The following is a 15,169-nucleotide window of genomic DNA, read 5'->3' on the forward strand; positions in this document are numbered from 1 at the left end:
ATGCCTTCATCCTTCAGGTTCTTAGTCATACACATATTCAAGTAGACTGTTGCATTGTCTTGATTATTTACATTGTCATATTCCTTTTCATAATGTTGCACTGTTGTAGAATTGAAACTAGACTACCAGAGTAAATGAAAGCTGTAAAGTGCATAATTGGTCTGTGACTCTTGTTTTGATTCAGGTGATTCCACCAAAGGGCTGGCGACCTCGAAAGCACTATGATGACATTGACGATCTAGTTATCCCTGCTCCAATCCAGCAAATAGTTACTGGTCAATCTGGTCTTTTCACTCAGTATAATATTCAGAAAAAGCCAATGACTGTGAAGGAATTCAGAAAGTTAGCCAACAGTGACAAGTAAGTTTTTACAGAAATGTCAGTAGTGGCAAAAGCTGAAAAGTTACCAAGAACACTAGACTTTTGCCTGATGAGATTGCAGCTGTATAATGTCATACATTTCCTTTTAATTTGTGTATTGTATAGACATGCACTTAGGACAGAAAAAATTAGTTTATTTTGCCCATGTATTTTTGAATTTCCAAGATCTTTGTGGCTAATCACTTAGAAATTTCAAGTAGTACCATGGCAGATGCATAATAACTTGTTCTGTCCCTTGTTTGGGACCATTGAGGAGGCTACTGTTGCAGAGTCATATTAGAGGCTGTATTTTTTTTTTTTTATTATGCCCTCTCTCCCGTCCCCCACACACAACTGTTGTAGCTGCAGGGATGGATGTGCATTAAGAACATGCTAGCATATCATCCACCTGCGTGGCTACTTAGCCAGTGTCCCACACCTATTCCCTTGTATGTCCCCAGCCTCCACCAGGGCTTGGCTCTGAGGTTGATGCAGTCACTTACATAGATGTTTGGAGCAGGACTGACTGGCTTAAATATGTATACATTTTAACTCATCACATCTGTTCTCCTAGAAAGCAGGTGTAATTACATTAGATTACATTAGTTCTTTTTCATGAAATAGAAAGGTCTTCCACCTTCACAAACTAATGAATTTGCATACTAAGGACTGCTTTCCCAGCTGTGGTCAGCTATTTCTTTGAAGAGTCATTCAGTTGCATTTTTATGCCCCTTTGACTTTCTGACTCGAGCTGTTTTATGACAATGATATATAAGCAATTTGCTCCTTCTTTTAACTGATTGTATGGACTTGCACTTCTTATTTTGCTTGTGTATGGACTTGCACTTCTTATTTTGCTTGTGTATTTGTTAGGGTTGCCAGGCTTTCTCATGCTAATTGCCTTTGTTGTAGTCTTTTTTGCAGGATCCCTTCATAGTGATAGAGCATTCTTGATGATTTTTGGCCAGAAGATATTTGTTTATAGAACAGTGTTTTGTATAAACTATACTTAACTGGTGAAATCGATGATGATGTAAATTACTTTCTATATGTCCCTGTCCTTTGGGCCCCTATTAGTTGCAGACACCCAGAGATGCCCAATTTATTGGATGCACCCCTGAAACCAATTGTATTAGGATTGTAATTTTTTTTTTTTTTTTTTTTTTTTTTGCATTAGGGGCCTGATTCCAAAGACTTGCTCTCAGTGTAAGACTGATTATAGATGTGCCTTACAGCAAGAACAAGCCTTTCGGAATTAGGGCAGGTTTACACCAGAGAAAGTCACAACTCTTGGAATCTGGCCCTAAGTGGGTTTTTTTTTTTTGTTTTATGCAGTTATCCTCCGTCGAGGTGGAATTGATGCTACATTTGAATTTGTGTGCATTGTGTGATGATTAATAACATTATTAGATGTATTTGTACTTTAAAACTACTTTTTTATTTAATGATGGATTCTATAGGCAAATATTAGGGACAGCTATGGGTACTCAAGTTGTCCCTAGCATACCTCTCAACCTCTTGCTGCAAGAATAATACAGGACAACGCTAAAAATAATGCGAGTACACAGGCCCCAAAATAGGTACATTTATTAAATATTGCTGACATAAACTTAGACAATTAGTAGAATAACAGGTTTTGTATTAATATTCATTTTCTGAAGGGTGTGAAATATGAAACCCAAATATCTTTCATGATTTAGTGACTTCAGTCCTGAGTAATTTGCTAGATAACCACAAATTTTATTAAGAACACACCAAAAATTTGTGGCAAAAACCTGGACATTCTGTGAAAATTTGGACAGTCTGAGGTATGATCCCTAGCTCCACAAATGGGTGTATGCTCACAGGTCTAGTACAAGTTCTCCTGTGTTAGCTTGTAACATTTGCTCACTGCCACTTGATTTAAAAAAAAAAAAAATGCTCCAACATTCACAAGGCCCGATCTTCTGTAACTACTTAGTCCTTCCAACACGCAGTGCTATAAAACTAAAACTTCCCCAGCTGCTTGCCTGAACTCATGTTTAGGTGTGAGCATGAGCGGCAGCCTGCACAAGCTACAGGCCAGTTGAGTCCCTGCGATGAGACTATGGGCTTTGAGCATTTGTAGAAGAACCTATACATAGTATATGGTACCTAAAAGTCGATACGTGGTTCGTCAATCAAAAATGGTCGAGTCTTGTTTGTTCGACCACTGCAGTATTGTAACACTCTTACCCTTACCCCAAGACCCATGTTGAAGCCCATTCAGGTGATTTGTGACTCATTTTCTTGTAACGTTAACATTATTGCCGGTATGTAAATATAAATGGCAAATGGATAGTGAGCCATATGCTTAAAGAAGTTATTTTCTTAATGAATGTAAAATATCATTTTATTGACCTTTTTCTGCAGTCTGGAACAGTGGATCGGTTGCATACTTTTTGGATATCAAAGTAATACTATGGTTTGGTGGGAATTTATTTATTAAATATGATAAATGATTATTTAAAAATGCAAATCGTAAAACAGTGTTGATAAAAAGGAGATGCATTCTATAGAAAATCTACAGGTAAAAATACATGTATGTCGCTAGGTATACACATTCCACACTGTGTTTACCAGCATAATGCATTCCAGATGTTGCACTCTTCCAGGCTAACTATAAATGGTGATTCTTTTAAAAAGAGTTTATGTGAACCATAGCAAATGTTTCTTGGTAATGAAAACAGAAAGAATGAAAATATGAACTTCATATGCAGTCTAATGACAAAATACATTGACCGTGCTGTCCTCTTACTTACACATTATGTATAGGAATGTGGGTGATTTTATTCTGAGAAATTGGTTTAATTTTAATGGCATTCCCACATTTTTAGGAGAGAGACCATTTTTTATAACTTGTATGTAGCATGAATTTAAAATGTCTAATCATAAGGAAAGGGGAAGGGAGGCAATAGTGGTAAATTATGTATCCACATATGAATTGGTTCAGCAATATCCATGTTTATGGGGACATGATAAATGAAGTGTTTAGGAGTATGGATTAAAAATTATTCTGGTGTAACAGCTAAGGATATGTGGGAGAAGACTAAACAAAAGACACAGTAGAGAATCGAGTATCCGAACTGTTTGGGACATAGGGTAGTTCGGATAATGAAACTGTTTGGATAATCAAACATTTAATTGAACTGGATAAAAAACTTCTAAAATGTTTTTTTCTGCATGCAGGAATACATGTTGCAACTGTTTACCAATTTCAGTGGACAATAAAAAATACTTTTCACACACGAGTTGGCTACAAGCTCAAAAAACATGCTCAAGGGAATATGTATAATGTTTAAATATTCAAACTTTGATTTTTCCTACCCAAAAACTTTGGAAGGCTGGTTCGAATAATTGACGTTTCAGATAATCGACATTTGGATAATTGACTCTACTGAAGTACAAAAACTGAGAAAATGGAAGCTTTGTTATATGGACATCCCCAGCACCTGCCCCTCTCCCCTCATCACCAGCGAGCAGGTCATTAATGCCCTCTCAAAGACAAAAAATACACCCTCCATGGGACCCAGCAACATCCCTGGCTGTGTCCTACATGAACTCAGGCAAGAGCTCTCAGCACCATTAGGCACCCTGTTCAACCAAAGCCTGTGCACTGGCTTCGTCCCAGCATAATGGAGGACAGCCACTGTCATCCCGCTACACAAAGGTGGAGCATCCACCGACCCAGGTAATTGTGGACTCATCAGCCTAACTAGCCTGATCTGCAATGCCATAGAATGCATTATCATGGACCTTATAAACAAGGACATTGGCAACCTCCAAACTCTTGATCCCACACACTTTGGTTTTGTCAAAGGGAGATCATGCCTGTTAAACTCGGTCACCCTCTTCGAAACAGTCGCCAAAACCATGGATGAGTGGAAAACAGTGCACACCACCTACCTTGACCTAGCCAAAGCCTTCAACAGTGTTCCGGACTCAGGCATAATAGATAAACTCTCCCAGCTAGGCATCAGCCCACATGTTACCAGATGGGTAGCTAACTGGCTCACTGATAGAACCCACTCAGTCAAAATAGGGGAAGCCACCTCTAGTAGTCAATCCATAACAAGTGGCATACACCAAGGATCAGTCTTTGGGCCTCTACTGTTTGGGATATACTTTTCTAAGGTGCAAGCCAAAACCAGCGGTCTGTAGCTGACCATGTTTGCAGATAACTGCAAGCTGGGCAGTGCCTTAAATTCCGCTAGTGATGTGAACATCCTCCAAGAGGATCTTATCCAAACTAATGACTGGTGCCAGAAGCATGGCCTCTAACTGAATGCCAAGAAATGCATCATTATCCCCTTTGCAGAAAATGGCATCCCCACTAATTATCACATCAATAACTATGTATTAAGCACCAAATCGGTCGTGAGGGACTTTGGCACCCAGGTTGATATCAACCGGACTTTTGACCACCACGTCGGCTCCACTGTACACAAGGCTTTCTACATAGCCCATCTCATAAGTAAGGGTATTTTATCCAGGAACAAGGAGGTCATAACATCCTTGTACTCCTCCCTTATCAGATCCATCATCGAGTACAATGCCCCCTTCGGCATGTACCTTGCCCAGCACATGCAGCAGTTGGAGAGACCTTAGAGGTTCCTGGCCAGGAAAACCCAGGGTCTCAAACACCTACCGTATACAGATAGGCTAAAAGCACTGTCACTCTACTTAGTCTCATACAGACTGCTGAGAAGTGACCTGTGTCTGGCATACAAGGCCATCTCAGACTCAGCCTTGATGGAGTTGCTGCATGTCCGTAAGTCAAACTCCACTCGCCCAACCTGAAAACACAAGGCCTCAACCTGGTCTGTGACATTAATGGAACTTGGTGGGATAGATCTGTGTCCCATTGACTCCCCCATCTGTGGAATAGACTCCCTCTCCATGTCAAGCAGAGTACCTCTGTAGCCCTCTTTAAGAGGAACCTGGAAGATTGGATGGGAAACAGAAAATATACCCCTGGGATCCCTGCTAGACAGTGAAAGCAGGTGTTGACTTTGTGGGAATATTGGTGAAATTCTTGGCTAGGCTTATAGGGGCCTCCAGGCCAATAGCCTAGTATCATCCTATAAACCTATGATATGGATAGTAAGATACAAGTAGTTAAAATGTTAGTCCCATTAGTCTTATGCACAGGTCAGGCATATTGTTATCAATCAGAGGAGAAGTTCTAGTTAGCAAATAATCAAAAGATGAAGGACTTTATGTGGGATAAGCTGATTCTTCCAGTAGAACAGGGCAGATTGGGATTACCCGATTTGAAGGGGTGTTTCAGAGCTACACAGTTAAGGGTCCTATACATAGAATTATAGTTTCCTGCTTGTACTATTTGGAAAGAAACAAGGAGAGACTGGGATTTTGGATGCAGACCTTTAAGGAGCATAACAATAATCAAACAGAATCTTGTATTCATAAAGTAGCAGAAAGTATTCTAAGAACTAAGCCAACATGGGAATGGAGAAAGGAGATTCTGCCAGTGATATATAGCAATGGGAACACTTTACAATGCAGAAATCTTGAAAGATCGAATTTCATATGGCCAAGACCATATGGTCGAACGTTCGGAATCCCGACATTGTGAATGGAGATCTGCCTATAGCGCGGAATGGGAGATTTCCTTTATCCTCGCTGTAGTGCGATTTCTGAGTTGGAATATTTAAGTAGCGGGGGTGTGGGGGGTACAGGGGGGCTTGCCCCCCTTTAGAAACATTTAAATTGTTGGGGGTTTTTTTTGTTTTTTTTTTAATTTGTTTCAGAATTTTGATATTTAGAAACATCGATAATATGGTCTCAGTCATATGAAATTCGAGGTTTCGGAATTTCATGATTCTGAAGTGAATCCATAGCAATATTTGTGCCGTATAATGTTTGTAAACATGAACATGTTAATACAGTTTGATTACTTTTACTTAAATGTAAATTTGCCTGTGTCAGAAGTGACCATTCAATAAAAGTGTTACAAAAAAACTGTTTTGAGGCAGAAAACTGCTAGATTTGTTTTATACAGCACACTAGTTTAGATATGATATAGTGCTTCTGAAATTACTGTATGCAGGTTGCATAATTTTAGTATTTGTCTAAAAAAGTGGGATGTATTTGAAAGTACAGCATCACTGAGTGCCACCTTTAAGGGGATGTTTCCCCATGTGACTTACTGTTTCAGGTCTGTCCAGTAAAACTGTTAATGTAAATGTGCATCTTTTCTCTGTTTATTGTTGCCATTTCTGACCAAAGAACTGGGTAAAGTGTAAATGCACTAGAGAGGAGCAGCAGACTGATGTAACTTCTACATCAGAAGCACTAATCATAGGGGAACTGAATTGCCTTAGTGTCTGCAGTCTTGAAAAGAAACGTTGAGGAGCCATTTCCTGGATATTTAATACCACAGGAAAATATAAAGGCCTCAAGGAGGTACCATCTTGCAAAGCAAGAGAAGTCTGAGAAAAGTACCTAGTTAGGAGATGCTGAATTGGTAGCTCAGGGGGAATAAAGTAGAGCATCTTTTCACAGGAAAGATGGTAGAACATTTGGTAGATTATCTAAGTCTGCATGAAAAGGTAATAGGGTGAGGGGCTGAATACAGGAATGCATCTGACAGCCATGAGGAGTCCTTGTGAGGACTGATCGGAAAAATGCTGCAAGAGAAGCAGATTAACATGTTTCCCACTAAATAAATGGAATGACATGGTGGGTTATTTTATCCTGTTCTTCCATTTTAACATATGTTTCTATGTTGCCATTGCTGACGTGACTTTTTTCTTACGTGTACATTGTAGATTTCTTTATGATAGCTAATTTGTAAAATATTTCTTTTTTTTCTATTTGTACTGTAGTTTTTTGTTAAATTATTCTTGTAGACCTGTCCCTTGGTGGAAGACCAATGACTGTTTTACTGTATTTAGTTTTTTTATGTAAAAGTAGCACTTTATTTGGAGGTTTCTGCTGCTGCTGACAGAATTACTCGCCTGAACTTGATGCTTGTAGACTAAAACCCGAGTCTGTAATCCTCATTCCTTATATGTAACTTATTTCTAAATACTAATTTTCCAAAGAGAAAATGGGAATTTATCTCTTACTTTACTTTTGTAGATTTTGCAGTCCTCGTTACTTCAGCTATGAAGAGTTAGAACGGAAGTACTGGAAAAACTTAACGTTTGTAGCGCCAATCTATGGAGCAGATGTTAATGGAAGTCTTTATGATAAAGTGAGTTCACTCTTGGATGTACATTAGATTTTTTGTTTTACAGAAGCATTAAGAATTGAAAAGATTTCTTAGATTGTATTAAGTTATCAACAAAATAACAGCATTGCAGGTTTCTCTGCTAGATGTTTGGATTCTTAGAAAGCAAAAACATTTAGATGATATTGGTAAGAAACTGGTGAATATGTCGGATCATAATGAATAAGCCTCACCAGCAGTCAGCATCAAGCAGTGTGTACGTAAAACAATAAGGGTGTGATTTCCTTATACAGAAGTAATAAACTACTCTTCAGTTTTGATCTAGGATGATCCATTCCAACCTGTTTAATCTCCAGGACATGTACTGTAGGTTCACATCAGCTTGACACTTTACCAAACTCTAGCTACACCCCTCCTCCCATAACATACCACACTCCTCTCGTCCTTTTTAGATTTCCTTTGCTAATCATGAACACTCACTGGAAAAGGTCCGTGGCTCATTTTCATGGATATTGAGCATTTCAGATTAAGTTGTAGCTGTCTTTCTATTAAAACATGTTGGCAACTGTTCCAAATCAGACCTTGCTATTTTTCTTGCATTTTTACTCAACTTTAAAGCAACTGTTTGTGGCTTCTTTTCCCTTGGCCTCAGTTTTATTGCACACCTTTCTCCCTCCTATTTCATCATTTTACTGTGGTAATTGCTCACAACTCTGCTCTATTATGTTATTTAGTGAACTTGCATGATTTAGTCTTTCACAATGGTTTTATATTTGTGTGGTGAAGCAGTTATTTGCATGATGGAACTTTCAGGTTTCTAAAGTGTTTTCCAAGTGTGTGGGCACAGTTTTACTGCAGAAATGCCACTCTGTGTGTGTAATCTAGGAACTCTGCATTTAAAAGTTTCCTGTGAACTGTTTCACAAATTTGACAAATCTACTTTGTGAGGCAATAAAAATAATCTAGTTTTAAAAAGGTTTGTTACATAAGGAATGTGAAGATGCGGGGATGTGAATCTTTACAATCATTTTACCCAGACCATTTTCAGCATCCAAGAGAAAAAAAAAAAACAGTTAAAAAGAAAGAGTACTTCTCAGTCCCATTCAAAATCTCCAATTCTTTTAAACAAACCAAGAAGGAATAACAGGGAATCCACTTCTAAGTACATTTGGTTGTTGTTCTTTGGTGAGTAAAGGCACAGACAGAAATCTCTTAGGCAGGGCATTATATTTTATCTTCATCATCAGAGTAAGAAGTGGTCAGGCTGTCCTTGTGTAGGCCTCTGTCAGTAGGATCCTCAAGGTCTACAAGACGCGTTCTTCCCACAGGAGTGGATGTTGATCACTCTGAAATAAAGGAATCTCTTTCGGGACCCAGATAAAGTTAAGGTGTATCCCTACCTCCTGTGGTTCTAGGGCATACAGGGTTCTGTTCCTGCCTTTGCTTCTTTGGTTTCATTCTCACTGGGCCCATTCTTGGTGTCACCTCTTAGGGTACTAAGAGACACCCAGCCAATGTTCTTGTCAACATAAACAGAATGACAGTTTTCAGTCATTGTTAACTGTCAGTCACCAGACTTTTTTTTTGTCTGCATTTTCAGATCTGTCTGTCAGCTATATTGGCACTAATTCCTTTGGTACCAAATCTCTATTTTCATTTTCCTAAATTGGGGCTTGAGACTGATATTGGCACCAATCCCCTTTGCATCAGTTTGAACCTCAGCATCATCTACTCTTGAACCCAGACCACCAGAGCTGGTGGCAGTGGTCCCGTTGGCATCATGGCCAACTCTGATCTGTGTGAACACTGTTCAGTGGCTGGTTAGTTCCACTGGTGGCAATGACCCCACAGTTCTTTCCATGTTTTAGGTTTAGACCCTTTCTTCAGCAATATACTCTGGTATGGAAGGGCCTGTCTCCACTGATATTGGCTACAGCTCCAGTTCCCAACCATAGCCCTTCTCATTCTGAGCTTGCAGCGTCCTCTGAGTCTTGGAATGGGATAGTAGGAGGATTGTATAGACCTTATCTCTGCACTTTCAGGTCCGCTCCCTCTTGCTTCCTCATCTTCTAGTATTTCCCCATCAGAGACACTAAAGCGAAGATGAAAAAGGGCACATCTCAACTTCCCACTGATGTATTCTGTCTTGGTCATCTGTGATGGTGATAACAGCGACTCTTCAACTTCACATCAAATGTCCCCAAATGTCAAGGAGGTTTTGGTGCTTATGTGAAATAAAGGGGGAGGAGTGGTCTTCTAACCCCACTTCATCCCAAAAGATGATTTTGTACAATATGTTGTATTGTACCACTTTGACATCTGAGTAGTGCCCATGACATTTTGCTTAGCTGTGCAGGAGGCTTGGAAGATTCACAGTGTGGTCACTGCCATGATGAACAAGACTGGACCATATCTTCCCACTGCCTCAAATCTGGGACATATTGGTAAAGTTCCTTATTGTAGAGTCTGTTGACCCAGTTGTAAAGATGGAAGCTATGTGCCGGAATCCAGCAGTTCATCCTGCCATCATCTTAGTAAAGAGTCCATGGATTTACATTTGTACAAAAATCATGTGTTTGCATTTCTACATTTTTCATCATGTTCAATTAGTTATCCTGTATGCTTTGATTCCATTGTGGTCTTGCAGAGAAATTACACAAAATGATGGAGGTCAGGCAGAACTTAAGACAAAGCTGATTTCCCCTAGCAACAATGATGACGTCAGGCTCAAACCTGTCCATGCGCCTATTGCAGAATGACAAATGGTACATTGCGGGCAACAGGCATTGATGGCATTATCCACTATTAAACTTGTCTGAGGCTAATAGAGTTTGCTCATAAGTTTAAACCATCCTTTCTGAACACCCTTTTAATGGTACTGATGTCTGCAGACTGCAAGTAAGAGAAATATCTCAAAGTGGGTGAGACAGTAAGACTCTTACCCCTATGCATGGCCATTTTCAGACACCACAATGGACATTTACCTGAATTCAGAAGAGCCTTTAAACAGAGCTCTCAGTAGCAGTTGAACTCTGGAAGGGCTAGAGTAGCTGTGTTTTTCTCCCAGAATGGATGCCCTCCCAGGGACAGAAGCAGTTGCCCAGTCTTGGGGGACAACTTCAGCAGAATTACTGAAAGTTTGCTTGAATGTTTCTGTCTGGGGTAGTTAGCAGTTGCATTTCTGTCCTGTATGAATGCCCTTCATTCAGGGCAGATGAGTAAGGGGCATAATATCCAGGGTCTCTAATATTCTGTTCAACACTGTACCATAACTACACTCGCTATCTGCCCCTGTCTCTCCATCTTTTCAGAGAGTATCACAAAAAGAGGCTCATTCACAAAAAAAGCCATTTAAGAGGTCCCACCAAATCTGGTAGGGTCCGGATAGCATTCAGAATTCTTTTTGGTTCAGAAGGGAATGAAGGACTGATAATTAGTGCACATGGACTGAATGAATTTATTCCAAAACAAACATTCCAAATGGTCTCATTACAAACAGTTTTCCCTTGCCTGCTATGAATCTAGTGTTAGCTGCACATCAGAATAGCCAAGGAGTTGAGTTCCTCCAGCAAAAGAACAGCACAACCCAACCATCTATCCTTAAAAACCTCAGAAAAGTGTGCTTTTAAGAGACAGAAAAGCACTGAAGGGCCTGGCATCCAAACTTGTCTTTTAGTCAGCTCAGTTCAAGCTTCCTGAAAGTTTGGTTGTGTGGAAGGGGCCCTAAAACTTTAGAAGCTGTTGTATTCTTGGCAGGATAAAACCTATATAGCTAAGGATACTACAGCAGTGGTTGGTGACCTTTTGGTCTCACCACAGCCAGCTGCATTTCTTTGGTCACAGTATACCAGTTGTTGCAAGGGACAAGAGTGATCATCATATTGATCACTGCTGCAATAGCCCTTGCTATATAGGTTATACCTGCCAAGGATGTAACAGAAGGCCAGCTTCCAAAGCTTTGGGGCCCCTTCCACACTCACAAACTGTCAGGAAGCTTGAAGTGCTGTTCTTTTGCTGGGCAGGTAAGTTCCTTTAGGGAGAAAACCTTACATTCAATTATTTTTGTTGGTCATTAATACTTAATCTCTTCAGAAAAGTTATTTTAAAGCTAGGAGTTTGTTTTTTAATGGATTGTCACAAGAATGTATTGTTCTTTTAAATGAGAGCGCTCTTTTTTCTTGTCAGTTTAAAAGTTTATATATATATAAAAAAAATTATTTCTGCAGAGGTGTGTGCTTATTTTACTTTTTGGGGCTGGCAAAGAGTTTTTAACTGTTTGTGTGGAATTTTTTTTTTAACCAGTGATGGCTGCTTGTTTTCCCTGGAAAAGTGGCATCATTTTTAGCTTGACCATGGAGCACACAGTCTGTCATATGGTCAGACCTTTCTTCAGCCACAAAAAGAAAAAGTTAAGCAAGCAGCCTTTGCCACCACAGCAGGCTAACAGTTTGCCTAAGCCACAGGAGGGTGACTCTGCTGCGGCTTTTTGTTGTATCTCAGACCTCTCATCTTTTACACCAGATTTCTCTGGTGTAGCACCTTGCCACGTGTTCTGTGGCTGTTGGGGTCCCATCAGCAGGCAAGGAAATCCATTGTTGTTGTTGTTGGTCATGGGAGAGGGAACAGAGAAGGCTTTCCTTTTCTGTCAGAATGTTGTACCCATCCCTGGGATAGCTACTGCTGCCTTTTATAACACTGTTGGCCCCAGTTTTTCTGTCAAAAAGAAACAGAAAACCAAACGTACATCTACTCCTCTAATTTCCTTAGACAGTAGTTGTTACTGGGTCTGGCTCAGTGTTTTAGTCAGGCTTTTGATCCTACTTATTTATTGCTTTCTGGTAAAAAGAAGGATATCCCCTTTCCTGAAGAGATTCAAGATTCTGAATGTGGACAGGAAGATGAAGGGACAAATGCAGGTTTTTTGTTCAGTTTTCTGATTCAGACTTGGAGGAGAGCGGAGTTTCTGATTGTCCCTTTGGGGTTTCTCTCTATTTGAGACCGTTTCCAGAATGTGCCATTTATACATGGAGGTTTCTCATTCCCTCAGAAAATTTTATGAGCTGTCACAGAAGGAATTTCCTGAACCTTCACTGTTTCCTCTAGTTCTGTCAGCTCTGGATGATGTGTGTTTCTGCTTATATTTTTTTTCTGATAACCAGCCTTCTGTCCCTAAAAAGGCAGCTCTAGCTTCCTGACTGTTTGGGCACATGGAAGGTGCCCTGAAGCTTAGAAGTTGGCTGGCTTGTTACATCCTTGGCAGGATATAAACCATATAGCTAAGACTGCTGCAGCAGTGATCATTCAAACATCTACTGTCATTACACAACTGTACTTTTTCCAGCTTAAATGACTGTCTCCCAGCCACATCAACACTAGATACTCTACTATTGGCACAAATTTATTTACTCCATGTGTACTAGTTCCCCGGTCCTAACTGAGATAACTGTGAAGTCTTGGATGGCGTCTTCACAGAACCTTATTTTCATGTGTTAGACACTCACCTGTGCAAGGTCAGTCTACTTCTTCCTATTCAAACAGCAGTTAACCTAGTCTGTCAGTAGATCAAAGTTGTGACTTAGTTTGGTCTCAGAACTCTAAGCCTGATAGCTCCCACCACATTCTTGGCCTCTCATTTAAGATGTCTTATGAGAGTCCTCCAATGAACATTCTAAAATCAGTTGTGCTATACCCTATTTTCCCTTGCTCATCAGCTCAAGATAGCTAGCTTTTACGGATCTCATCTTCATTGGTGGATACTTCGACCCAACCCAGTCTCTTTCTCTCTCTGGGTAGCCCCTTTTATCTTCTCCCTTCCTATCTGGCAGTGGTCATGGATACTCCAGCTATGGAGTTGGGTGAGAGGCATTGTCCAGGCAAGACAGTTAAAGTGGCAGAGGCCACTTTGCACATCAGTATGTTGGAGATTTAAATGCTGATTATTACTGTTTAGGCCTTTTAAGATAGTCTTTCTCAGGGTGCCTTATCTATTCATACAAACTATGATTATAGTTTTGTACATAAGCAGGGTGGAACCCATTTCTACCCATTTTGTTGGGAAGCCATGAGAGTTTGGAAGTTCGCTATGTCACCCAATCATTTTCTCATAGCAGGTGCCATCCTTGGGCAAGCTAGTTCTACGACAGACAGGCTCAGTCATTGCCTTGTAATGCAGTATGAGTAGTCCCTAAACTTATCAGTAACAGAAAATCTTTTGATGTTCATTAGATCACAGTTGCTATTTTTTTTTTAACATCTGGGACTTTCCCTGCAAAGGTCCAGTCCATCTGACTGACCTTCTGAAACTTAGGATCCTTTCTCCATAAGGAATCCATCCATCTTAAGCACACTGGAGTGTGCTGGTGTATGAGGTGTGTATGTCTGTGCCATTTACTGAACTTTTTTTGTTGTTTTTGTAAGCATTCCAAACCGTTTTTCCCATACTGTCGATTACAATCTTTAAAGCTGAAGCAGATGGGTACGCCACTGGGGAGTCTTTCTCCCTTTACAATAGATTTTGTGGGTTATACTCTGAGTCAGGAAAAACAAAGGGAGGTATGACTTTGGTAGACAAATACCTTATCATGACTACCCCACCATTCATTTATTTCTGAGGGGAGCAGAGCACGAAATTAAACCTAGTTAAGTTTGTCAGGCTTTTGCCAGTAAAAAGTCACCGTATGACCCTCAGTTGACACCTTGAGAACAACATGTTGTCACTGCTGGCACATGCAGTTATGTCTTCTGCTTCTTCAGCTTCACTGTTTGATCCTCAAACTAAAAAGTGAGGAGATGAGGCTCCCAAAGAAGTGGACAATTCAGATTGGACCTCTACTTCTACTTCTAGGTCAGATATGACAGAACCCGTGAGGTGCTTTTGTAGCCCTTGGACCATCCTTAACCATCTACGCCGTCTAGTATTGTCCTTTGGAGGTGGTTATACTTGTGAATAAAATCAGGTCCATTGCTACTGGCAGTCCTTCTGGCCCCTCTTCTGTTCATTGTCCGAAGTTGAGTTCACTCAGTCTCAGAGTCGTCATAACAGAATATGAAAAGGGTCTTCATTGAGTTCTCATCAGAGAAATGATTAAAGACTGTGAAACAGAGATTCAACCTTTAGCACTTAAGCTGCAGGCTGACTTTCCATGTCGAGAGTAGCGGAAGACAAAACATGTATCCTCCTCGTACTGGGCAAGTGTTTTTTTCCCTGAGAACCATATTCCTCAAACTTCTCAGGATGACTGGGTTTGCTTCAGTTAAAGGGCGTTTAAAGGCTGTTCAGACTTTACAACCAAGACAAACATATGTTTGTTTCTCTTCCTGTCAAAGACACTTTTTTTGGAAGTAGAGAATCATTCTGATGAGGAAGGCTTGGCTTATGCTGTTGAGTCCCTTATCCTTTTAACTATGAGTCCAGTATGGAAGATGATCTTTCCCCTCACTCCACAAGAGAGGACATTTATTTTGGTGAGAGGGTTTCTAAAATGAAAGAATTTTTCAAGAGGGTAGGGAGAGAAATATCTGACTCAAATATGTTTACCTTTTCTATAACAATGTTAAATCTTTTGCTATTCCCCATGTATTTGGAGCCTTCAAAGA

At 40.1% G+C, this 15,169-nt stretch overlaps 1 protein-coding gene across 6 annotated transcripts in view; it reads left to right on the forward strand.

The window, feature by feature from the left end:
- Window positions 1-15,169, forward strand: part of KDM4C (lysine demethylase 4C) — a 3,520,425-nt gene that overhangs the window by 156,882 nt on the left and 3,348,374 nt on the right. For all 6 annotated transcript variants that reach the window (XM_044061093.1, XM_044061091.1, XM_044061094.1 and 3 more), the window contains exons 3-4: window positions 185-360; window positions 7,483-7,597. In XM_044061093.1, coding sequence (XP_043917028.1) covers window positions 185-360; window positions 7,483-7,597 — 291 coding nt within the window. The remainder of the gene's footprint in view (window positions 1-184; window positions 361-7,482; window positions 7,598-15,169) is intronic.

This window comes from Protopterus annectens, chromosome 2.part0 (genome assembly GCF_019279795.1).
Source record: "Protopterus annectens isolate FY-2018-M chromosome 2.part0, PAN1.0, whole genome shotgun sequence".
In the NCBI taxonomy this organism is placed as follows: Eukaryota; Metazoa; Chordata; order Ceratodontiformes; family Protopteridae; genus Protopterus; species Protopterus annectens.